Source organism: Sinocyclocheilus grahami, unplaced genomic scaffold (genome assembly GCF_001515645.1).
Source record: "Sinocyclocheilus grahami isolate Dianchi unplaced genomic scaffold, SAMN03320097.WGS_v1.1 scaffold351.1, whole genome shotgun sequence".
Classification (NCBI taxonomy): domain Eukaryota; kingdom Metazoa; phylum Chordata; class Actinopteri; order Cypriniformes; family Cyprinidae; genus Sinocyclocheilus; species Sinocyclocheilus grahami.
Genome location: NW_015505530.1, coordinates 608,518 through 634,826, shown reverse-complemented (window position 1 = coordinate 634,826; position 26,309 = coordinate 608,518). Strand labels below are relative to the sequence as shown.

The 26,309-nt window shown below is 37.4% G+C and overlaps 1 protein-coding gene and 1 long non-coding RNA gene across 2 annotated transcripts; one reads left to right on the top strand and one right to left on the bottom strand.

Annotated features, from left to right (window-relative positions):
* Nucleotides 1-576: 576 nt before the first annotated feature.
* On the bottom strand, nt 577-23,364 carry LOC107548601 (reticulon-1-like). The gene is made up of 10 exons (XM_016229353.1): nt 22,884-23,364; nt 12,816-13,370; nt 11,780-11,890; nt 7,982-7,996; nt 3,555-3,762; nt 3,325-3,463; nt 2,772-2,841; nt 2,264-2,310; nt 1,540-1,598; nt 577-1,445 (listed from the first exon to the last, which is right to left on the bottom strand). Exons 1-10 carry the CDS (start codon nt 23,074-23,076, stop codon nt 1,406-1,408), a joined length of 1,437 nt encoding a protein of 478 aa, XP_016084839.1. The 5' UTR covers nt 23,077-23,364; the 3' UTR covers nt 577-1,405.
* A 697-nt stretch (nt 23,365-24,061) lies between these two features.
* On the top strand, nt 24,062-25,004 carry LOC107548627 (uncharacterized). Its single transcript, XR_001604482.1, has 3 exons — nt 24,062-24,396; nt 24,667-24,729; nt 24,865-25,004. It is a non-coding gene; the product is annotated as an uncharacterized lncRNA (long non-coding RNA).
* Nucleotides 25,005-26,309: the final 1,305 nt, after the last annotated feature.

Genomic DNA, 26,309 nt, shown 5'->3' with positions numbered 1-26,309 from the left:
GGAAATTCACCCTATCACACTTATAAACCCACGTTATTGATCTGTTTGTGAATGATGCATCCATGCATACATTTTATTTGAATAAAACATTTTGACTTCCATAATTCCATTGAAACAAAAGACTTTTCTTTGGTGACGTATATCAGGCTTCTTCGATCATTTAGTCTGTTTAAACCAACCCCTTTGTTACAATTGTCTGCAAGCTCACATTCAAATCTGTCTCCATCCAATTAACAACCAATGAACAGAACAAAGTCCTACATATGTTTTCTTTTTAGATAATCTGTTTAACTCCGATGTATGTCAGAATTTGGAACATCTGTCACCACTTATCTGTTTGCTAACGTTACATTCATTTTACATTAAGCTCTGATACTTTATTGAATAGCTATAGGACATCATTTAGGGGGATTTGCATTTTGCTCATCAAACTCAAACTGGCATAACTTGCAAAATAAATCACAGCCTTATGTGTCTTTAATGCTTTGCAGAATAATTTTTCATAATGCCATTTGTCTGTCCCATAATGACCTTCTCTTAGTTCATTTTGCTATGAACGACAAGACACCAACCCTCCTACATTAAGGAACATTTATTTTTCCCATTCGTTAATTAAATACAGAGTGCAAATAGTTAAAGACTTTAAAATAACTGAACACTGAACGTCGTACAAAGTTGGACAGAGTTTAGTACAGCTGGAGCTCTGCAGTCTGACAATCAGGTGCCCTAGAGAAGGACCACAAAGCTTGTCTTTAAACACCTACACGTATCCCTACAGTTCTGCAAAAATTACAGTTACACATTTAGTAATAACATCTTCAAATTATCAATGTGCTCAAATACACAGAAAAGAACAAAAACAAAAAAACAATCCACAATTCAACTTGATATTAATAAGTATGTCTGTACACAGAACCACTCTACCAGTGACGGTGAATTGAAGCGATTATTCGACATGGCAGCAGGAGATTATATGACAGGCATGATTTTCATTTTCGTGTTACATTTTACAGCAGGAAATATGCACTGCAAAGTAAAGCAGAGAGAGGAAGAGCACTGCAGAGATAGCAAATATTTACTCAAGACTGGACTTCATGCACTTAAATCAGAAGCAATGGAAGAGAGAATCACCGTGTGTCCCTCTGGTATATCTATAGCTCTACGATTGCCCACAAGGTGTTATTTATGTGAATCTGTGTTAGTTATGCAGGAATTCACCTGTGACTGTCAACAGTGGGGGGTTTTATTGGTGCCATTATACTAACATGATCTTTTTTTGTTTATGCTTTTTTTTTTTATTAGTTTTTAAGGTGACATTGGCCTCCTGTATAGTTGGGGTCCTTCAGTGCTGGCAAAGTTGTAGATTTTACTGGCTATAGTGTTTACTTGTACAGAAGCAAAGAGTTTATTCCTTCTTTTTGGCCCCAGGAACCTTTTCTCTAATCCTGAAAATCAAACAGAAAATTAAGCAGGTTAATTATATTTAAAAAATATAAATAAATAAAATTGAAATTTTAATAATATTTATACAGAACTCACTTTCCCATTATCGAGTTAAACTGGGTGCGCACCAGTCCTAAGTACTGATCAATCTGTGTCTGAAAGGGAGAAAACGAGTGTGAGGATTCACCATACACAATATTGATGCCAAAAGAATCGATACTTAAACAAAAACAACAATACCAAAAGAAAGCCATTCACTATGGAAGCTTGTTTCCGACATGGGATGTAAAAAAAAAAAGAAAAAGAAAAAGAAAAAAGGTGACAGCAAATTTTTAGGTCACAATTCAGATGACCTTTTTATTCTCTGGAAGAAACAAAAAGACTTGCAAGATATAAACTCAGAATTCAGAGAAAAGGTTTATATCTATATAAGTTTATATCAATTCTGAATTGCGACAAAATAATTGTGAGAAAAAAAAAAATATATTTTTTTTATTATTCCTGTGGTGGAGACAAGCTTTCATAATTCACTACTTTTATTTGTTTCTTTTTCTTTTTTTAACTAACTGTACTTGAATAATTAATTGAATTGTTTACTTAATTCAGAATTAAAAGAATAATTTCAAAAGTTTTCATTTAATGCAAATTTAAAAAAATAAAAAATAAAGGTGTATGTTTAATAGTATATTAGTTATTGCTCAAAATTGGTATCGAGTATCATGAAATTTCACTGGTATAGGAATCGACATCCTAGGTTCTGATAATGTGGCAAAACATGAACCTTAAAAAAAGATAATTGTGGGGACTGGGAAAACATTACCTGGTACTTCTCGTAAACCACTGGCACACTAAACATGGAAACCACCACTAAAGAGAGAAAGATCAAGGAGAGATACAGTCAGGACAACTGCGCTGCTCTCCCAGAATGCTGTGTGGTGTCATTTGATTTCAGTTGTTTGAGGTTATCACACCCTGACCTACAGCAGTGTGTGTGTTTGTGACATGGAATTATTGAGTGTGTACTTAAGATATGGAAGGAAATCAGACAGCAAACACACAACACAATAGAAACTGCTGAACATTTCTTAAAAAATTATTTCTTTACTAAGAATCAGCACTGATATAGGTTATAGCTTATCAAACTTTTCATTTAAAATTCCAAAACATTAACCAGCTCTATTTCCAAATATTACTGTTTTTTTTCTCTGTATATTTGAACAAATAAATGCAGCCTTGGTGATGCTAAGGGACTTTTTTTACGAATAATTTTAAAATCTTACCGACCCTAAACTTTTGAATGGTAGTCTATGTTTGTGCTGTTTTCTTACCCAGAATCAACAAGGTCAGGCCATTAAACAGAGCTCCAACATAGGTCAACAACCACATCAACACTGCAAACTAAACACACACATATATGTCAAATTATCTTCACAGCTTTTAAATCCTTTACAGGAGCACTCAGTAACTTTTCCCACTGTCTAACAAAATGAACAGCACTTAAATATCTTAACAAATTATGTAAACCTACATGAGATGATGACTGTAGTCATATCACTGCTGTTTTACATTGTATACATTGGGTGGGCGCCACTCATGGTTTGAGATCACATGACGAGCTGAATGCAAGCTCGAAAATTATTGGTTCCAAAAACAGTTATTTCTACCAAGGCATCTGTAACTGAAATTATGTTTTGTTCAACACTCCATGCCAATAGGTTTCAGTATGAAGTCCAAGACCACTGTTGTATCAACCAGTGGAACAAAATTAGTGAGTGCACCATTAATACTAAAGGTTATCTCGAGTTTGGCTTTCAAATTGAAATTGCAATAGTATCATAGAAAATTAGGGAAAGAAATGTTCATCAGCTAGCGTGTTTTCACCTTTATGGAGTCAACCATATCCTGAACCAGGAACAGCCTGCGAAGCTCCTTCATGGTGGAGTTGATGTACAGCTGAGTCTTATCCACATACTTAATGATCTGATCTGCAGAGAGAGCAATCTCCACCTCTAGATAGGCCCTAAAAAAGAGAGAAGCCATGAGAGTGAATGAACAGATTCATTGCTCAATACGCACAGAAGTGAAAGACATAAACTGAGTGTTGGACTAACTTGAAGGGGTGGCCCTCGTCAGTTTTTTGCACAGCCTGCAGGACTGATTTGTAGACTCGGAAACTGATGGTGGCGGAGAGGACAGCCAGAGCAAGATATGCTATAACACTCACCACGCTGAACTGGGTTAAAGAGAACAGCAGCAGCAACACGCTGCCGAAAACCAGTCCAGACTGCTTTAAATCCCTCCAATGTAACAGATCTACCACTGAACAGAGGGACAAAAACAAATAGGAAAGTGATCAGAACAAGAACCATGTCACTTCTTAAGTACACAAATCTTGCAATGAGAAATTACAGCATGAACCTGATTAGTCAGCATCAAATCTACACAATCACAGGTTGCAAGTCTCTCTACACTTGTTCTATTTTAGTTCAGTAATTCTGCTCTGTAAAACATTGTTTACATAGCCATCTCAAATTAGCAGCTGTTTAGTATTTGTTACACTTACTATGTAGTAGCAGCATTGGCCATTAACTCATCTAAAAGAAAATAACACAGTGGGTCTTATTCACTAACTGTACGTGAAATATGCCTACGAACATTTTCATAAATCATGATTAATCAAAAACCTTGGTACAAAAATGTTTCTAAATTACGAAAAAATTTAGAAACACATACTCTGGGTGGCTTTATAAACATGATAAGATAACATTTTATAAATAAATATTTCATCTTAATATATTTCATCATGGTAAAAGAGTGAGAAAAGATGCGTCATTGCTCGAGCTCCAAGGTTCGTTTGCATAAAAATTTAGATATGTATAACTGGCTAATCTGGGTCTGTATAAAAGTTGATAACTGTGTTTGAACTGCTTTTAAGGATGGCACAAGTGGAATTGCTTGAGAATCAAATGCTCTCTGGCAAGAGTGTCTTTGGAGACGAAAGGCTGTAAAGGAAAAGTTGTGCGGAAAGCCCTTATGGAGATATATGGGCATGTTTTCTGCAAATTACTAACCTCGGGCATGTGGTCGCTCATTTTAGACACATTTATTTCTATAGTGCTTTATACAATACAGATTGTGTCAAAGCGGGTTCAAAGAGATAAACATAAGCAATTATGAAAACTCTGCTTAGGAGACAGTTCAGATTCTGCTGTAAAGCAGCTCTCAAAGACAATAGTGTCATTATTTAGCGTAAGTTAGCTCAGATCAATAACAGTGTGAAGCTAATCGATCAGCTATGGGCAGTTCTACAATAGGTGGCAATGTTGTTATACATCTAAAATCAGTTTATGTTCAATTTGTGTCAATGTTGCAAACTGTGATTCAGCTATTAAGCAGTTCTACAGAAAACAATAATGCCATCATCCAGCTTAATTCAGTACAGGTTTTGTCAGTCAGTGTGGTCATACAGATACATTACTTAAAGTTAAGTGTCTCTCAGAACCCAACCAAGCAAGCCAGAAGGCGACAATGGAATCCAAACTCTATCAGAAATTTCCATTCATTTTATTCATTTCCATAATTGTGACTTTTACAGGTCTGAAATTCTAAAATTCTCTTTTCAAGTTTTTTCTTGACTGTATTCATCATGCATTTTCCATGAAGAGAAAATAACCTTGAGGCCATCAGTTTACACCTGTCTACCTCTCACAGCACCCGTTGTCAACTTATCTAACCCTAACCATCTGTGTGCACACATACACTGTACTGGGTTAATTATTGCTGTTGGCTAAGGCAGTACAAATAGTCATGTTATCAGAAGTGCTGTAATATAATGACCACACACACAGTGAGCTATGAGCCTTCACCACGTTAGTAAACTTTTAGAATTATAGCAGTGAAATGGAGAAGTGCATGAAGGTTACAACTTTTAAATTGCAGGTTTAGTTTGGCATGTGGTAGAGTATATCCATGTAAAATGGCGAAACCTAGTGAAATTATCATCACTCTACATAAGGGAGATGAATTTATTTCTACACCGTCACTACAGATGTGTACCATCTTAATTTACAGTGGTAACTTGGAGCAACCTAATGTTAAGTGTCTTGCTCAAGGATCACCCCTTGCAGGGTTCAAACCTTTTGGTTACCGGCCCCGACATGCATCTCACAATCATCCAGATATAAAACTGTACAACTACCATTCAAACCTACAAATTAGTCCCTCCGTTCTCTAGGAGCAAGTCATTTACAAAGTACAGCTTCATTAGGAAAGTGTTTTGTGAGCACGCAGTATATGCATTAAACAGATTAAAACCAAGCACACTTAACAACCAAATGTAACTTTTGTTATGGGTCAGAAGTTGAACACAATGCTCCTGTTCTAAGAGCCAATCCTTCCACAGAAACGCAAAACATTCTGGAGCTTGTATTTGCTATTGATGTGATTCTGACTGAATCTAAAGAAATAACGTCTTGTACTACTCATTTAATGTGCTTCTTTTTCGTACAGTATTTAGCAGGGAAGTAGCAATGCAGTAATCGTTATAGTCCTGAATGCTGATTGGTCAATACAGAGTTCTAGCCATGCTATAGTACAAATACACTGCTGTTTAACTGTTTTGGATCTTTAAATTTTTTTAATGTTTTTAAAAAGAAGCCTCTTATGCCCATAAAGGCTGCATTTATTTAAAAACAAAGTAAATACTGTAATATTGTAAAATATTATTATAGTTTAAAATGTTTTCAGCAAGTCATTTACAAAGTACAGCTTCATTAGGAAAGTGTTTTGTGAGCACGCAGTATATGCATTAAACAGATTAAAACCAAGCACACTTAACAACCAAATGTAACTTTTGTTATGGGTCAGAAGTTGAACACAATGCTCCTGTTCTAAGAGCCAATCCTTCCACAGAAACGCAAAACATTCTGGAGCTTGTATTTGCTATTGATGTGATTCTGACTGAATCTAAAGAAATAACGTCTTGTACTACTCATTTAATGTGCTTCTTTTTCGTACAGTATTTAGCAGGGAAGTAGCAATGCAGTAATCGTTATAGTCCTGAATGCTGATTGGTCAATATAGAGTTCTAGCCATGCTATAGTACAAATACACTGCTGTTTAACTGTTTTGGATCTTTAAAATTTTTTAATGTTTTTAAAAAGAAGCCTCTTATGCCCATAAAGGCTGCATTTATTTAAAAACAAAGTAAATACTGTAATATTGTAAAATATTATTATAGTTTAAAATGTTTTATATTTTAATATATTTAAAATGGAATTTAATCCTGTGATGATGAAGCTGAATTTTCAGCAGTCATTACTCCAGTCTTTAGTGTCACATGATCCTATAGAAATGATTCTAATAGCTGATTTGCTGCTCAAGAAACATTTCTTCTTATTATCAAAGTTCAAAGCGCTCGGATATTCATTACCGAGCAGGTGTAATGCTTGATATGGTGGACAGGTTTTAAGCAGGTATCTAAGAAAACCAGATCTTTCTTCTCTAACTGCTGGAAGCAAACACATTCACCTTTCCATCTTTGCCCAAATATCACAAAGACAACATAAGTAGAACTTGTTGCCATGAGAACCAGCAGTTTGAGATCTCTGAATCATCTCTTCAGTCTCTGCGGCAAGCGAGAGCTCCCTGTAACTTATGTGTGTTTCCTTTTTTAACACCTGTATTTTCACACCTTTTGTTGCGGCTTCAGAAGAAACTGTTACACACTCACAGAAGCTGGTCTGTCACACGCTAGCGTGTGCACGACATCTGTAGTCCCCTGTGTGATTCTCCCATCAGTCCCACTGGGCTAAATTTAGCCTGGCAGAGCTTAGAGGAGGGCAGAAATATCTGTCATTTTTATCTCGCGATTTTGCTCGAGTCCAAGATGAAGTGCAGGCTTCAGATTTGACTGATCGTTTCACTGAGAGTTGAATACACTGTCAATTATTCTTAATAACTTCTGATTGTCTCTCATCAATAACAATGTAAAACAAAAAATACAAAAAAACTTTAACATAATTATTAAACTATTACCTCTGATGAAACTTTCCTGCTCTGGTAAATCCCTCTGCAAACTGACTCTCTAAATAGAATTAAAGACTAAAAGCAGCAACGTTCACACTCTTTCTCCTTACAAAATAATTTTAAAAAAATCATTTTCTACGTTTTTAAATTCCTTGTTTTATTGTTGTGATTATTTTTTTTTATTTTATTTTATGTAAAGCACTTTGAATTACCATTGTGTATGAAATGTGCTATATAAATAAACTTGCCTTGCCTTGCCTTGCCTTACACACACCTTTAAATATTACTTAACTAATGTAGACTAGTATAATACTAGTGTTTAAGGATATCCAGTGGTTAGGTTACCTAACATGGGCTCTAAAATCACATACAGACACTAAAACACCACTAAATTCAGTTTTCCAACAAAACCAGTGACATCTGTAATTAATTCTATCATTATAAAAAATAGTCTTTGAGATTTTTGATGATTAAACGCCAAAGCTAATAGAAGACAGAGAGAGCTACTGACCTGAACCACCCATGACTGCAGACAGCAAGAAAAAGAGAGAGAGAGACAGTGAGTGGGAGCGCACACAAAAGGAGAGAGAGAAAGGCAGAGAATAAGAGGGAGGGGGACCGGCTCATACTACCATTGGCTATAATGAACACACTCACACACACACACACATATTAATACAGCATAAAGGGTGACAAATAGCCCAGACTAAAACACAAACACAATCAAAAATGAAAATTATGTGTGACTCTTTCATTGAACCTAATTAATCTAGCAGAAACCTAATTAATCCACCTTGTTTCATATGTCCTATGTGGCAAGTGTGTGTGAGAAGAGAAAGAAAGGGGGCAGCAGTAGTTGCTATAGATACAGTGTTCCAGTTTCCCTTACACACATTGCTTAGGGGGCCAGCTTAAAATAAAAAGGTAATGGTGGGGGGTAATTGTGTGCGTGTGTGCTGGTGTTTAAATGTCGGAGTGTAATTATAGCATCAGAGATGCACATCCAGCTTGACAACCAGTCTAACATTATTATCCAACCATTCACTTCCTGAGTGAAAGGTCACTGCCAAGGGCAATGCCCTGTATGAAGTGCAGCAGTAGAATTCCGGAAGTAAAAATCACATTCTTTTGCTTCAATCACATTTTCTTCATAGCAGAATAAATGTTTAACGATAACTTATAAAGCTTATAAACCAGACCTACTGTGAACTACTAAGTTGTTAATCAATGGCATATGCTTTTGTTGAAGCCACTAGATTGCATTATTTCAACTTATTTTTTAAATAAATGTGTTCAACAGAACAAATCCAGGTGAAAAACTACATTACCCATGGTTCTGCAAAAAAACTTGCACCAAATCATAAAATCAAAGCAAGTTGCAAAACTTAAAGCACTCCCATGAAACACTGTAAACTACTTAAATATTTATATATATATCCATATTTTGCAACTGTCGTAAAATATGTTGTTTCTATATATGCTATCAACATCTTTAAACCAATATTTCTCCATATATTTCGTATTTATTTCAATTACATTCGCAATTCGTATTTATGTTAATTATATTTGCAATGCTTCATGGAATTGTAGTTCATTACAGCTGTTACACAGTCCATAGTCTTATACCTTTGTCTTTTTATTTTAAAATAGTTTTTTCCTTCAAATCAAAGTTTGTAATATTGGGATTCACCTTGTAGCTGTTTGGTTTGATTTATGGCTTTTAACTTTTAATCAAAGACTTTTTAAAAATCCCTAAGGGAAAAATGACTGGGAAACATACTTCTGGAACCAAGGCAGCTGAAAAAGTGAGCCCTCTGTTGGGACTGAAAGCCTGAATGTTCATTCAAAATGGCTGAACAACTAGATATCTTGTTATAATGTATCATAAAAAGATTGTCTTAATCAGTTAGCAATATGCTAAGCTAGTACACAAAGCTATGAAACGCATCCTGGACCAGGAAGGGAGCATGTGTGACTGCATTAAAACCTTCTCTGCACTTCCGACCCTCACAATGCCCAAGCCCACTTTATTTTTGACTTTCCATGTACATTTTCACTCAGTGTCTGTCCTTGTTTACCTTTCCACCACAGTTAAAAATAGAGGTCGACCGATATGGGTTTTTCACTGGCCGATGCTGATATTTAGAAATCAGGGCAGCCGATGGCCGATATATGAAGCCAATTTTTTGGCCGATATGTTTGGCTGATTTTCTTTTTTCCCCCCCTTCATCTCATAAAAGTGAGTGTGAGTTAGGGTTGGGCCGATAGACGATGCTAGACATCACGATGCTAAGCTGACATCGCCCAACCCTAGTTTGAGTAAATGATTATGGCAGGGTACAAGATGCTGATTAATTTAAAAAATGCCAAAAATCGGCCGATCAATCGGTCAACCTCTAGTTAAATATAAAAAATTCTGTCATGTCATCATCTGTATGTCTTTCTTTATTCTGCAGAACACAAAATAAGATATTGTGCAGAATGCTGGAACATTTTGGTTAACATTGACTTTCACAGTATTGACATAAAAAAAATAAATGCTCTAAAGAAGTAAGAATGTCATGCAGGTTTAGAGCAACATAAAGGTGAGTAAATGATGACAGAATTTTCTGATTTTGGTCGAATCTTCGTTATCAGTGCCTTTGTCTTCATTGAATTCACATGAACTGTGCTTTTTTTGTCACATTTTGTGCCAGTTTAAGTTTTAATTAGGGTTGTTGGTAGCTTATTGGTTAATGATCTGGGCTGCTGACACAAAATTCTCAAAAATAGGTGACCCAGACGCCAGAGTTACTGCGATCACAATCCTGGTACTCTTACATTGTGCATAATCAAGACCCCATACAACACACACACAAGCCTGCAAATTCCAGAGCTAAACAGGAAATGGAATCCAGCCCTACCAAACGATACAAACATAATTGAAATATGGAGGTAATATATGTTAATATAAAATTTACATATACTGTACTTGCTTTTGTAAAGTGTAATCAGGAAAAATATTCTGTCCTGACTTTAGAAACCCTGTTGCTTTATCCAATAATTAGCACATTAGAATTATTTTATGTACTTACTTTTATTTAATTACTTAATTTCCTAATACAGACAAATGTATATGGATGAGTTCAAATAAAACACTGTCTTCAGGCATGTGAGTGGTTTAGAAATACAGCACTGTATGTTTTATTTATTTATGTGTTAGGCTACTTTATGCATGTCTCTGTGTGTATGAGAATGCAGTAAGAGGGGTCTAGACTCTAGTCTAGAGGGTTTGTTATGAATCATCAACAAACAAGAAATCATTTCATAGTGATGTCATACCATAATGCAGGGAAAATGTGATGTCATATAAATAGCATAGAGACAAACTGAGTAAAAATTTATGTTTGTGTTGTTAAACGATCATGAGTAGAATTTCTAAATCATTAAAACGCATAATACTAGGAATGGATTTAAGATACATTTACTATGCATCAATGGTAAAAAAAATACATTTAAAAGGCCGTACACATATCTAGGCAACAAAATATAATAGAAACCCTCATGTGGACTTTTTTTTCATGCCAAAACAACTACCCAGAATACTCTAGCAACAAAACCATTAAGAATGCCTTATACTGAGAATACTGTCAGGCCAGTCATAATGTTGTGAATTGTTCATCTAGTTACAGACAGTAGTTTCAGCAAACACAGCCATACACAAATACTGTAGCTGTGCAAACACAGACTGAACACAATGCAGTCCCTATAAATGGAGTGTCTGCACTCCCTCCCAACACCATTGACCTAGGTGGACATTTAAAATGCGCCTGCCATTGTACTAGAATAGCCTAGAGAGCCTAGAGTTTGTTTCTCTTTTAAAAATAGCCTAGCTCACAATTTCTTAGTCTTCCATGCCCTCCCTATTTCCTTCTCCAGGTATCATGGATGCCTGTTGAAGAGAATGATGTAATCCGGATGGGTGTGACCTGGTTGCCATAGCGACAGCCTCATCCAGCGCCACTGTAACCGCGATTGAAGATTAAAAGAAAAAAAACAGTCTGAACTCTGTTCCATGGCAACCGGAGCCTAATCTAACGACACAGCGGGGTTACCATATCAGCATTACTATGAAGCAGACGGACCACCTGCCACCCCTCATCCCAAAAAAGCTGCCTCTTCCCTCTTCTCTTTGTCCCACAAGCGCAGGCTTCACGTAAAGCCTAATACACGCTCAAATACACAGCATAAAACACACACGAACAATACGGTGCTGTGAAATGAATACCATAAAATACGCTTTTTATACAGACAAACACGAACTCTGTACCCTGCCCTCTCCAGCTGCTCCAGTTGCACTCTTTCTTCCCTTTCTCCATGTCTTCCCGTCCTCTGACGTTTCTCTCGCTGCTGTCGTCTTTCTCTTTTCCCTTTCGCAGATCTTATGTCTTCCCGAGACCCACTATCTCACACGTCCGAACGGCATGAATGACCAGAAAAGAGAGGAGAGAGCAGAGGAGAGACAAGCTACCGCTACTTAGTGAGGAAACGGACGGACAGACAGACGGAACGAGAGAAAGAAGGAGAGGCGCTGCTCTGCTGGATGAAACCGTAAACACTGCAGCCTCCGCCGCAGAGAGCGGATCGTACCATATGCAACGCCCGGGGCGTGATGGGGGAGGGGTTCAGATCAAAGAGGCCCCACCCTATCTAACAAAGCTAATACATAAACATAAGCAAGGTCATGTGACCCTATTGGCACTGTTGTCGGCACAAAATGGGCGGAGTCTGCTGTATATATATATATCTCTCTCTTTCTTTTTTATTTTATTGCATTCAGACTTTAACACAATAGCAGGCTAACATATGTGAAAATATATCCTTACACACTGAGTAACAAATATTTATTCAAAATTATACAGAAAATTATAGTAAAATATTCTCATTGCAGAGAAACAAAAAGCAAAAGAATAAAGCAATATAATTAAATAAAAATAAGTATTCTATGGGATATATATATATATATATATATATATATATATATATATATAGAAACAGCTCTTTTTTTTTATATATAAATAAACATATATGTGTGCGCTTGAGTAGGACTGATATTCGATTATTTCAGTCTTGGTTTATTAATTTTCATCATCTTCTTCTGTTTCCCTCAGCATCTTCTCTCTATGGGCTCACCACGGTAACAGCTTAAGCTCCCGCGCGCCCGTGTTACTATGGCAACAGGCTGATCTGCGCTGATCCAGATTGTCTCAGAAATGTGTGATGTAGAGCGTTGTTGTTTTAATGTTTTAATACCACGACATAAGAAACACCCGAACTGTTCACATGAAGATATACTTTATCGCTACTGTGATCTGTTGGTAATGTTTCTTCATCTGAAGGATCCTCCACGTATGGAAATGTGTGCTGCCCACCGGCTGATCCCGGACTCTTCACCCCTGTATCTTCAGATCCAAGAGGACTCTTTTCCAAATAGCGACCCAGATCGAAGGGGTCATGGCTGGATTCCTTTTCGTGAATCTTAGGCTTGAAATCCTGAATGTCATCTTCATCTTCTTCATTGTCTTCGTCATCTCCATAGCCAGACATGGCAGGTTGCTGCTTGTTCTTGGTATTGCCCACACTACCAAAATCACAGAGGTCATCCCCCATGTCCATGTAGCTGTAATGGTCAGTCTTATGTGAACCCTGCAGGGTTGTCTGATGGTCTGAGGGGTCACCTGGGGTCATGCCGATGCCAGAGTCGGTCCCAGTGGGAGCAGGCGGAGAGCGGTTGCCCCCAGTGGAGAAGAGAGAGGCACCATCATTGAAAGGATTGGAGGAGGATTTTGAGGAAAGGAGAGAGGTGTACAAATCACCCTCTCCTGATGATGACTTCATAAACATGTCAGACAGTGAGTCACCTAGAGAGAGAGAGAGAGAGAGAAAGAGAGAGAGAGAGAGATAAGTAATGGGTGGAAAAAATGTAAACAGTTATTCTTGCAAGTAAAAATGATTTTCATGGTGTTTGTTTTCATTATTGGTTCTTGAATGTGTGTATTTCTGTGCTGATGCACACAAAACACCATACTAAAATAATATTGTTTGTTCATTTGATAATGTGCATTCAAAGATACAAATTCAGAATTTCAGAGCTTATTTGTAGTAAGTACCTATTCAGATCTAAATTATGTTTCAGTATTATTTTCTCTTTACATGTTACCTTTAGGATCTATTTTTCGAAAATACAATGTATCCTTCCAGTGTTATGCGGATGACACTCAGATCTATCTTCCAAAAATGAACATTATCGATAATTTACTGGCCTGTCTACAGGACATCAAAGCCTGGATGGCTGCAAACTTTTTGAAATTAAATTATGATAAAACTTAGGTCTGGCCCTAGAAAACAGTAAGTGGCTTTAGGATTTTAAAACTCCTGTAGGCTGAGCCAGTCTTTAGTACAAAAATCCAAACTGATCACACTTGTGACATCGCTAGTCATTCTTTGAAAAACTGATCTCATGCTTTCATTACAATTATACATGTTTTCAACCAACATAATCATTGTTTATTATAAAACATAAGATTATTGTAATATATATTGAGAACATTTGATTTAATCACCAAAACACAACAGTTTGATCTTCTTTCAATTTAGTACTTTTAAAAATCAGTTAATTGAAGAGCAAACAATGCAAGGTACATGTTTCAAATTACCTTTGTTGTGGAATTAATTACAGTAATACAGGCAATAATTGTCATGTTACAAAATACACTTACATTACCTAACTTGCATAACTCGCATAAAATCCATGTTTGTAAAAATATTTATCCAGTGATTTATTGTATCAAAAGGTGTGACATGGCCATACGGTTTTGTGCTAGTTTACTGTCAATGCAGTAAATGTCCTCACTGTGCCATATGATTGAATCTATGCTGTAGCTGAACATTTCTTGCATGGTAATGCCTCTATATACAGTATCACATGGCATAATGTAATGTAAAATGCTGTAAAATGTTTGATGCCATCTCCCTTCTTCTAATAAATCTCTAATCAATTCCTCTCCCTTGTATCCTGCTGTATGTTTATAAATTGCAAAACACAGTTTTATAAATAAGGACGTCCTCATAGTCAGGTTTTGCTCACTTCCAATTTGTCCCCAAAATATGGTTAAGTAGGACCAAAAATGAACATTATCGATAATTTACTGGCCTGTCTACAGGACATCAAAGCCTGGATGGCTGCAAACTTTTTGAAATTAAATTATGATAAAACTTAGGTCTGGCCCTAGAAAACAGTAAGTGGCTTTAGGATTTTAAAACTCCTGTAGGCTGAGCCAGTCTTTAGTACAAAAATCCAAACTGATCACACTTGTGACATCGCTAGTCATTCTTTGAAAAACTGATCTCATGCTTTCATTACAATTATACATGTTTTCAACCAACATAATCATTGTTTATTATAAAACATAAGATTATTGTAATATATATTGAGAACATTTGATTTAATCACAACAGTTTGATCTTCTTTCAATTTAGTACTTTTAACAATCAGTTAATTGAAGAGCAAACAATGCAAGGTACATGTTTCAAATTACCTTTGTTGCGAAATTAATTGCAGTAATACAGGCAATAATTGTCATGTTACAAAATACACTTACATTACCTAACTTGCATAACTCGCATAAAATCCATGTTTGTAAAAATATTTATCCAGTGATTTATTGTATCAAAAGGTGTGACATGGCCATACGGTTTTGTGCTAGTTTACTGTCAATGCAGTAAATGTCCTCACTGTGCCATATGATTGAATCTATGCTGTAGCTGAACATTTCTTGCATGCTAATGCCTCTATATACAGTATCACATGGCATAATGTAATATAAAATGCTGTAAAATGTTTGATGCCATCTCCCTTCTTCTAATAAATCTCTAATCAATTCCTCTCCCTTGTATCCTGCTGTATGTTTATAAATTGCAAAACACAGTTTTATAAATAAGGACGTCCTCATAGGGAGGTTTTTGGTGACTTTGTCAGGTTTTGCTCACTTCCAATTTGTCCCCAAAATATGGTTAAGTAGGAACACACACACACACACACACACAAACAAAACTAACCCTACTCCTTTAACATTATGAAAATTATGGTTTTACACTGTTCTGTTGTGATGTCCAAGGAGCACAAAATGCTGCTGCCAGAATGCTCAAGTCAGCCAAGATATTTGAACCAGTTACACTGCTTTTAAAATCACTGAAATGGTTGCCTCTTCGGTATAGAATTAACTAAGATCCTGTTTCTCGTTTTAAAGACGCTACATAATTTTGCCCCTTCTTATCTTTCTAATGTTGCCATTGTATAATCCTTCTAGATCTTTGAGATCCGAAAATCTAAATATTCTCTGTGTTGTCAGAACAAAATACAAACAACAGAGCTTTTTCTTGTGTTGGACCTAATCTTTGGAATGATCTCCCTCTTTCCATTAGGTCAGTAAAGTCACTACTGAAATTTAAGGCCATGTTAAAAGCACATCTTTCAAAGCCTTTTTGGGCATCTTCATGAGTCTATGACTCTGTGCGTTGTTCTCTGTACTCCTTTTTATTTTGTGGTTGTATGTTATTTATGTGTTTGTGTCCATGAATACTTTGGGCAGCAGCTGTTGCATTAAAAAAAAGAATGGATGGGTTCATTATAATTTCATATATTTTTTGGTTTAAAGTTTATTTGCATTTATTCTGTAGATTTCGCTAATGGCAATAATAATACATAAAATATGTTAGAAGATTATATAACACTAGTTTTAAAGTAATTTAGAGTATATTTGGGCATCTGCACTCACAAATGTGATAATAATAGACAAAGACACAGTCCTACACAGAGAAAGACACAAAGTAATCGAGCTGAACAAGAATCTATGCAGAGAATCAACATGAAAGTAGATTCTTTTTCCAGACGTGATGTAAATCTGATTCCCACTGGACTGAGAGGAAAAGCAGATTAGGAAGTTTGATCATGTAGTGACATTCAGACCGGTTGGGTACGGTGAACACTACACAGCCCTCTGAGACACAGTTGGAAACATCTGCTCTGTCTCTGTGAAATCAGTTGAGTCTTAAGAGGATTAATGAAGGTTGGACAAGGAACCCTGTGACTGCTACATCTCCAATAACACATGCACATTAGCCTGTGCTAAAATTTACGGTAGGAAATAACATCATAATGGATCAATGCCCAAATGCATTTTGGGGAAATTAATGATGTGATTCCAAAACCGATCATGGCATCTTGCCGTCTACAGCTTATACAGACAGCTGTCTTCTAAGGCAGCATAGCAGTGTTGTTATTGTTGACTAAAATAAAACTAAACATATTACAAATCGTCTTTGGTAATTGAAATAAAGCTGAAATAAAATATAAATATTAGATGAAAAACAAACAATTTAAATGACCATTAGAAATGCTGCCTTGTGACAAAGTGAATTAAAAACTAAGTGAATTAAAAATAAATAGCTAAATAGAAATATTTAAAAAACAAAACACACATCAAATTATCAGATCATAAACTAAAATTAAAATTAAAACCAAAAATATAAAAATAATTGGCATTTCCATTAGTATGTTGCTAATGACCCAATACTAAAATATAAAAATATATCGCACATACAAATATTGGGAAAAACAGTCAGACCAAACAGTTTCATAAAAAGATCATTTTCAGTATTACATTTATTATCAATATTTATCAGGCTTCCTCCACCAACTTTGATAGATTTTTTTTACACTGAAAAGTGCATTAAAGAGTTGTCTTCTCCATTCTTGTTTGAGTACTAAATGTGTGAATATCAGAAAAATGTGTATGTCTTGCCAACACCAAACAGTGACTGCCCTTTTTCAGCAACTCTGCGTCTGGTATTTTTCATATTCATTTCTGTCATAGACATTTTCTTCAATAAAGAATTCTAAGCTACAGACAAAAATGGCCACAAGTGAAAAAGTTATTTGACAAAGACAAAATTTGTTTTATGGGTGTGGCTGAATTCGGTATAGCATCCTAAATTTACATTTACCATATCTTTATATAGTAAGAATAGTATGCTACTCTGAATTCAGCCAGTGACTCGATCATGATATTTGCAATGCTTGATGGGAGTAGGTGGACACTGCTGAGCTCTTTTAGCAAGACTCACATTTCCATGGTAACAGTGACTTCTCTGATTGTTGGAGGATTATGGGTAGTGTAGTTCTTTGCCAGAAATTAAGGGGATAGTAAGCTAAAAAAATTTAATTTACTGACCCTGCATGACTTTCTTTCTTCTGTGGAATAGAAGAGATATTGTGAAAAATGACTTGTTGTACATACAAATAAATATGGACTAATTGGGGTCCAATGTTGTTTGGACTTCTTTTGTGTTCTGTAGAATAAATAAAGTCATACAGGTTTAGAATGACATGAGGGTAAGTAAATTATAGATTTTCTAGTTATGATAGAAAAAAACTACATTATTTTAGAATTAAGCTGAAGTCACGCCGACTTGTCTTCCACCATTTTACAACCTCAAAATTCGAATTAGGTCTGTCTGGAAAGGTTTATACAATCAATTTCTCTCCAGAGGCCCCTAGTGTTGCGCTCTATTCGAGTGGTCCTTGCATGCTGACCGCCTTTGGCTGAAAGTGACAGCAGGAACGGTCTTTTCACATACACCCAGCACTGTTTGTTGATCTCGCTCAGCCTCTCTCTCTCATGCCCGAGTGACTTTGTGAATGCAGACAGACAGTATGCACCAGCATTCCTCCTCGTCTAGGCCTTTCCCTTCAGCATATTAGACAGGCAGACAGAGAGAGAGACAACTGGGGAGAGAGAGACAGTCAGAAGTGGATTATGGTGGACATATTGACGTGGGAGTGATGTTATAGATGGTACGATCAGAGTTACAGGATTTCTGTTGTGTTGAGCTGCTCACCACGTGGACAGATCTTTTTCCAGCCCGTCTTTTTATTAAAGAGTTGTGAGCTCACTGGCTTGGCTACTGTAAAAAGACGGCTCACTCTTACTCAGCCTATAAATAGACCTCCCTCTGTTTATTTAAAAAGAGAGAATGCTAAAGACTGAGCCAACTACAGCCCAAACCGACATTGTATGAAAGACAGGAAGAGAGAGCGAGAGAGAGAGAGAGAGGAAGGGAAGAAACAAGAACCTTACCATAACCAGAGTGTGAAAGACTCTTTGTGTGAGTGCATTTGAATGCATTTAAGAGAATATGCGTATTTGGGCTTGTGTCCATGAGAGGAGGAAAGACTTTGTGTATGTGCAAGTGTGTGTTACAGCTAACCAGTGCACGGGGGAGCTGAGGGATTTCAGGCCCCGGCTCATGAATATTTGAGCATGTGAGAGAGACTGTGCATGGGCGTATGTGTGCATGCAGTTTCCCCATAGCTAATAGCACTCTGAGCCATAATGGCGGCTCAATCAGACTCTTAATGGCCCAAGGAGCACCTGCAGAAGCAGAAACTGACAATTAGCAACAGGAAAAAGCCATGAAAGCGAGCTGCGATGGTTTCCGTATGAAAGTATGTCACTGTATTTCACATGCTATGTGCGTGATAGGCTATAGTCACCGTCTCCACTCTGAAAGGGTTTCTATAGATACATCACTACTTTATATGTCACATTGATCAATAGAAACACTAAAATCACATTAAACGCTGCAGCATGGGGTACAATTAAAGTACCACTGTGAGTGCTTGGATGTCTACCTCTGAACCTCCGATCATGTACACTTCCTTCTTGATAAGATAGTTCTATGTTTTATTATTGTCCGGTACTAAATCTACATTACTGTCTGAGGCTTAGGAATCAGGCTAACGCCAGACCGTCTCATCTAATAAACTCACTGTTCTTTTTTGTTATGGTCAGTGAGGATTCAGTTTAGCAGCTCAGAAATACTGAGAAAGAAAAAGTTCACCAGAAAAACTCTAGCTTTACGATGCAGGATATTCATTTCTTGATCAGATGTTGTTCATAGCATCAAAAAAGCTACTGCTTCAAATGTTGAAGCAACATCATTTATGGCAATAACACAAACTTTATCCAACATAAATGTTGACATCCCGAACTAATATCAGTCTTTTCTTCAACTCCTCTTTGTTTTAATAATCACACTATACACAAGAAAACTCTAATATACTTTCTAATATACTCATCTCTAAAAAAGTTTAAGGCACACTCAAGTCATTTTTATGCATTAGCACTGGCCAATATGGTCATGTTTGACATGTAAGCAGCAATACTTTAGTTACCGATGGCTGTAAAGAAATGTGCAGTTCACAGTCAGCCGTAATTAATTTATTCAGTATGCAAATGTGTCCACTAACAGGCGTTTACCAAGACAACATGAGCACTATTTGGCTGGTCCCGTGATCTCAACATGGTGGCCCCCCTGAGATGGTGCTCCATGTAAAATAGATTAGGCTACTGATGTTACTGGAGTCATCATTTCAATGGATATAATTTTCAAGTGCTACTCATTTATTTCTTCTTAAAACTTTAAATAAAAAAAATTAAATACTAAGTGCACTTTTAAGTGCACTCAGCAAACAAGATATAATTGACCAGATTACAGTTAGTTTATATTAAAATACTAACATTAATGTGAATTCGAATGTCTTTTAAAAAGCTTAATATACTACAGCAGGTAGAATCAGGAGGGCTGACAACACACTCTCAATGCAATTTGTAATTATTTAATGTTTTCTTAATTCGTATGCTTGCTTAAGCCTCACTGACAGGTCATGTCTGGGGTAGACCTTTTCCTTACAAAAAAACGTTTGCCATTGTGTAAAAGAGTTAAATTTTCTCATTAGACTGGGTTGAGTCTGACTGTGAATTTGAAGGTTGTGCTGATGACCTGTCATAATTAGGCCTGTCGCAATAATCAATATATCGACTTATCACGCAATATATGTACATTACCTCAATAATTTTAGGTGTCGCAATATATCGCCCATTATATTTACTTACAAATTAAAGGGGTCATATGATGCTAACACACTCTCAATGCAATTTGTAATTATTTAATGTTTTCTTAATTCGTATGCTTGCTTAAGCCTCACTGACAGGTCATGTCTGGGGTAGACCTTTTCCTTACAAAAAAACGTTTGCCATTGTGTAAAAGAGTTAAATTTTCTCATTAGACTGGGTTGAGTCTGACTGTGAATTTGAAGGTTGTGCTGATGACCTGTCATAATTAGGCCTGTCGCAATAATCAATATATCGACTTATCACGCAATATATGTACATGACCTCAATCATTTTAGGTGACGCAATATATCGCCCATTATATTTACTTACAAATTAAAGGGGTCATATGATGCTTTTTTTAAAGATTATTATTTTGTGTATTTGGTGTAACAGAATATGCTGACATGCTTTAATGTTCAAAAAACACATTATTTTTCAAATACTGTACATTATTGTAGGTTCTCTATGCCCCGCCTCTCTCAAACGCTTCGTTTTCTACAAAGTCCCTCCTTCCGACAAGCGCAGTCTGCTCTGATTGGCCAGCTGACCCAGTGCATTGTGATTGGCCGAACACCACAAGCGCGCATCGGAAATTTAACGGCCCTTACCATAATCGCGAGCTTCATCTTTCAAAATAAATGTAAAGACAGTAAATAATGTCATTCGTTTTACCATCAGTTCAAGCCCGAAAGGGGAACAGACACAGTAATGATGTAGTACACAAGCCGCGGTTAAAGACTGACTCCACTTTGATGTGACGCTGTCTCTCTCTCTCACACACACACGATGCGCAAAACTCCGCATTTGAACAGTCAATAGCAAATACTTAAACTAGTAACAAAACATACTTACAGTCGCTGATTCAGAAACGCCAGATTGTCATAGCAAAGTCAGAATTACCTCCTCTCCTAGGTTCACGAAACGGTCGTCCATAAAATGCATAGCTGTATTGTTGTAAGTAATCTTAAAGATTCCTAATTGCATCTACTTCCAGAAGGCCAAATAAAGTGCTTTTGCTTTCGCCTAGAAACACACAGCGTCTCCCTGACATGGCTGCTTCAACACTAACTGCGGTTACTGAAACCACGCCTTCTTTCTTTGCGTGCACATTTGGGCGGCATTATGCAAATATTCCCACATAGCGACCTAGATATGTGGGGGCGTGTTAGAACGAGCCGTTTTAGGGGGGTGTGGCAGAGTCTATACTTTGATAAAGAATATCTCTTTGGTTTTGAGACTTTAGTCTTTGCAACTTCAGGGATCTTATCTATTCACGAACAGCTTGTAACACTCCAAAGAGAAAGGAAAACTTGAAATCGCATCATATGACCCCTTTAATGTCACCATGTTTTGTACATTCCACTGGCGCCTGTGTCTTTTGCAGCTTCTCGTACATAATGTGGTGTAGTCATGAGATGCTAGTTCAAATTTAAAAAATGCTTCTACAAAAACAGTTTCATCTGCAGATATGGTCTTGTTTAGGGATCTGTGCCTTTGTGCATACGGACATCTGACTGCTAAGTAGTGATTGTGTTTTTCAGCAATAGTGTGCACCCTTAATTTACAGAGAAAAGAAGGTCAGGGAAAAATCTGTAGATGGAAAAATCTTTGCGCATTTTTCTTTTTTCTACTTGCTACTTTACACTTTTTGTTAGAAAATATTTATTTATTATTTATTCACGTTTTTTAAGGAATCAATATTTTGATACTTAATTTCCATGATCTAAATATTCTTACAAATAAAAAGTTTGTTGTCATTTGGAAGTGTGTAGGCCTTCTTGCATTATTATGCTGTTACATTATGATTATAAATTCAATGGTCTTTAAAATGACAATAATATCGCTTATCGCAATTATTTCTGGGGCAATATATCGCACAACAAAAAGTTGTTATTGTGATAGACCTAGTCATAATGAGAAGTGTTAATAGCCTCGCTGTGCTACATGAAGGGGTTTATTAGAGGGGTGGACAATGCCCAATTATTGAGCCATGCCCTGTGATTTAGAACAGTGAGACGGCCGAGGAGAAAGAGGGCAGTGAGACAGGCTGAGCACAAAGACAAAGAAATGATGATTGCATTATTGTGGCTTTATGAACACACATCAAGATCCTAAGAGTTCTCTCGTCATGATTGCTTAACTCTAAAACCATTAGAGAGTAACAGAAGAATGTTTTGTTTGTTTTATTGTGTGTGTGTCGTTTGTTTGATCATGTTGTTTGAACTACCATAGTTGCCTGGAGCACACTGTGCGTCTGTGTATGCAGAGACATCCAGGCACTGTCACACCCATGGCCTGGTCTGTCTCTCTTCGTCTCCAATTCATCATCATCATCAGCTTTTGCTTCTTCTTTTATCGCCGGCACGGATGTCGCCGCTAAACACACACAATGCGTAATTATAACAAGCCCAAATTTACCTGTAGATGCAGTTTCCATGGCAACGCCGCTTCCTTCAAAGGGATGGAATTGTTGCTTGGGCGCGTGCAGATCGTCCCGCATCTCGTCGAAACGGGGCCCTGCGCTCCCAAACATCCCGTTCTTCTCCTCCTCCTCCACCTCATCGAACCATTTCCCATCCAAACCCGGCCCCTCGCTCGATTTGGCGGACATGCTTACAGTAATCGCACGCAGGGAGTTTGTTTCGAAGCTAGAACGATTCTGTGAGATCGCAGAAGAAATTCAGAGATGTGACGCTTAATATGGCCGATCCTGCCCGATGCTTCCCGTCTCGCAGCAGCGGAGCCAGTGGGCTCGATGTGTTTGGTTCAGTGTCTCGGAGCTGACGTCACTGTATCTGTGCGGCTCGCGGTTGGCACGGACGGATTTAAGACGGAGAGCGACATTCCGGGTTAGAGGACGGTCCGTGTGCGCGCGCCTCCACCCCACGGGCGTGGTTCATGCTACCCCACAGTACACTTAACACGTACGCCACATTTAAGCTTTTTAAATAGACTTCAGCGCAAATTACAAAAATATATTCAGCGTCTTAACATGACTTTTTCCTCGTTGTTGCAGCCTGAAGTGACTACATTTGCAGGAGTTGTTTGCAGAAACAGTGTTTTTGACTAAATTGATTAGTCATTAAATTATTTTATATGATTTCCGACTTATTTAAATATTTTATATTTTATAGGAGCTGTTTCAATATTTATACTCTGCCCAGTTTATTTGTTTAATTTAACTTAATGTTATTTTAGCATGAATGGGATACAATTGGTTGAATTTGGATTCTTTTTATTTTATCTTATTTCTTCAGAATTGTGAAGATTAGTTTGTCTTTTTCTATATGCTACCCTTACCCTTAGCTAGCATTGTTGTGTTGTGTTCTGAGGTGTGTTTTCTCCGTTTGTTTTAATTTCCAATTTTAATTTGTGTTGGGAATCATTATTAAGATGTTGTTCATTTTCCTTCTTTATTATATGTAAATAAACGTTTTTCTTTTGTATAAATAATTTTAAAAAGTGTAGACTAATTAAAGGATTTTGTTTTGTGAAATTTAAAATAAAAATATTTAAACACAGAATAATTCTAAAGTCGCCGTATAGAAGCTTTAAACCTCGTTCAATAATGCACATTGCTTTGAAACACTCACATTTGATATAGTTTGACGGGGGGATGATCCGGTGTTTTAGCAGCATCTGCTGGCGGACAGCAACACATTCCAACAGGGCTTCCTTAGCACCGACGCGACGAGCCACGCTTCCTTAGCAACGGCCTGATGTAAACATTGCAGTGAGCAAAATAAAAAGGAAAATCATAAGGTTTTCACTGTTGAAAGGTATGTTTACACTTAACAGGCATCACGCAGCTGTTGAACTTTATGGTGGAGAGTAGGTAAACTGATTTGTTGTAGTGGTAAATCATGGAAGGAGTTTGACTTGGTCACCTGCTGGACTCTGGACTAGTATACAGTTGGACATACACAAACAGGTGAGGAGTTTCTAGTGCAAATACGCATTAGTAAAAATTAGAAATGTATATTTTGTGAGATAAATGTTTATAAGTATACGTAAAAGGTGTTTGCAGCATTGCAGCAGTTTGAATGTGTTTTTGTAGTTGTTCAGTATTAACTAGGATAGAAATGTTGATACATTTTATTATTATGTTTAGTAGCTACAGTTGTAGTAATTTTTAGTAAAGAATTAGTGACTGTTTTATTTTTTTGAATGCCCATAAGCCTTCAAAAATATTGTTTTTAAGGGGATCATGACACAGAATGAAAAGCAGAGACTAACTGGAGACGAAGAAATTATAAAAGAGCTGGTGAGTTTTTTTTAATTATTTTTTTTTAGTTCAAATAAATGAACTTAATGTGCAATTGGCCTTTGTGTGGTTTTCTAATCTAAGCCACATGTGCTGGTCTGTGCTGAAGTGTCTTTGGATTGTTTATTTCCTCAGTGTGTGTCTAATGGACTCTGCTATGAGAAGGTGGGTCAGGAGGGGTGTGGTGAAATGGTTCTGGAGATGTTTTTCTCTGGTTTCCCGCGCATGGTGGGCCTCTCTCTCTTTCCCAGACTGTCCAGTCTCACTATTATAGGCCAGAGCATTAGCTCAATCCACGGTCTGGAGTATTGCCATAAATTCAGTGGCATATAATGGTCTTTAAAATGACAATAATATCGCTTATCGCAATTATTTCTGGGGCAATATATCGCACAACAAAAAGTTGTTATTGTGATAGACCTAGTCATAATGAGAAGTGTTAATAGCCTCGCTGTGCTACATGAAGAGGTTTATTAGAGGGGTGGACAATGCCCAATTATTGAGCCATGCCCTGTGATTTAGAACAGTGAGACGGGCCGAGGAGAAAGAGGGCAGTGAGACAGGCTGAGCACAAAGACAAAGAAATGATGATTGCATTATTGTGGCTTTATGAACACACATCAAGATCCTAAGAGTTCTCTCGTCATGATTGCTTAACTCTAAAACCATTAGAGAGTAACAGAAGAATGTTTTGTTTGTTTTATTGTGTGTGTGTCGTTTGTTTGATCATGTTGTTTGAACTACCATAGTTGCCTGGAGCACACTGTGCGTCTGTGTATGCAGAGACATCCAGGCACTGTCACACCCATGGCCTGGTCTGTCTCTCTTCGTCTCCAATTCATCATCATCATCAGCTTTTGCTTCTTCTTTTATCGCCGGCACGGATGTCGCCGCTAAACACACTCAATGCGTAATTATAACAAGCCCAAATTTACCTGTAGATGCAGTTTCCATGGCAACGCCGCTTCCTTCAAAGGGATGGAATTGTTGCTTGGGCGCGTGCAGATCGTCCCGCATCTCGTCGAAACGGGGCCCTGCGCTCCCAAACATCCCGTTCTTCTCCTCCTCCTCCACCTCATCGAACCATTTCCCATCCAAACCCGGCCCCTCGCTCGATTTGGCGGACATGCTTACAGTAATCGCACGCAGGGAGTTTGTTTCGAAGCTAGAACGATTCTGTGAGATCGCAGAAGAAATTCAGAGATGTGACGCTTAATATGGCCGATCCTGCCCGATGCTTCCCGTCTCGCAGCAGCGGAGCCAGTGGGCTCGATGTGTTTGGTTCAGTGTCTCGGAGCTGACGTCACTGTATCTGTGCGGCTCGCGGTTGGCACGGACGGATTTAAGACGGAGAGCGACATTCCGGGTTAGAGGACGGTCCGTGTGCGCGCGCCTCCACCCCACGGGCGTGGTTCATGCTACCCCACAGTACACTTAACACGTACGCCACATTTAAGCTTTTTAAATAGACTTCAGCGCAAATTACAAAAATATATTCAGCGTCTTAACATGACTTTTTCCTCGTTGTTGCAGCCTGAAGTGACTACATTTGCAGGAGTTGTTTGCAGAAACAGTGTCTT

Coding starts and splice junctions, on each gene's coding strand:
- LOC107548601 (XM_016229353.1), bottom strand. CDS start 23,076: ATGTCCGCCAAATCGAGCGAGGGGCCGGGTTTGGATGGGAAATGGTTC. Junction 2,842..3,324: donor ATATGGTTGACTCCATAAAG/GTGAAAACACGC, acceptor GTGTGTGTTTAG/TTTGCAGTGTTGATGTGGTT. Junction 1,599..2,263: donor TGGTTTACGAGAAGTACCAG/GTAATGTTTTCC, acceptor TCTCCCTTTCAG/ACACAGATTGATCAGTACTT.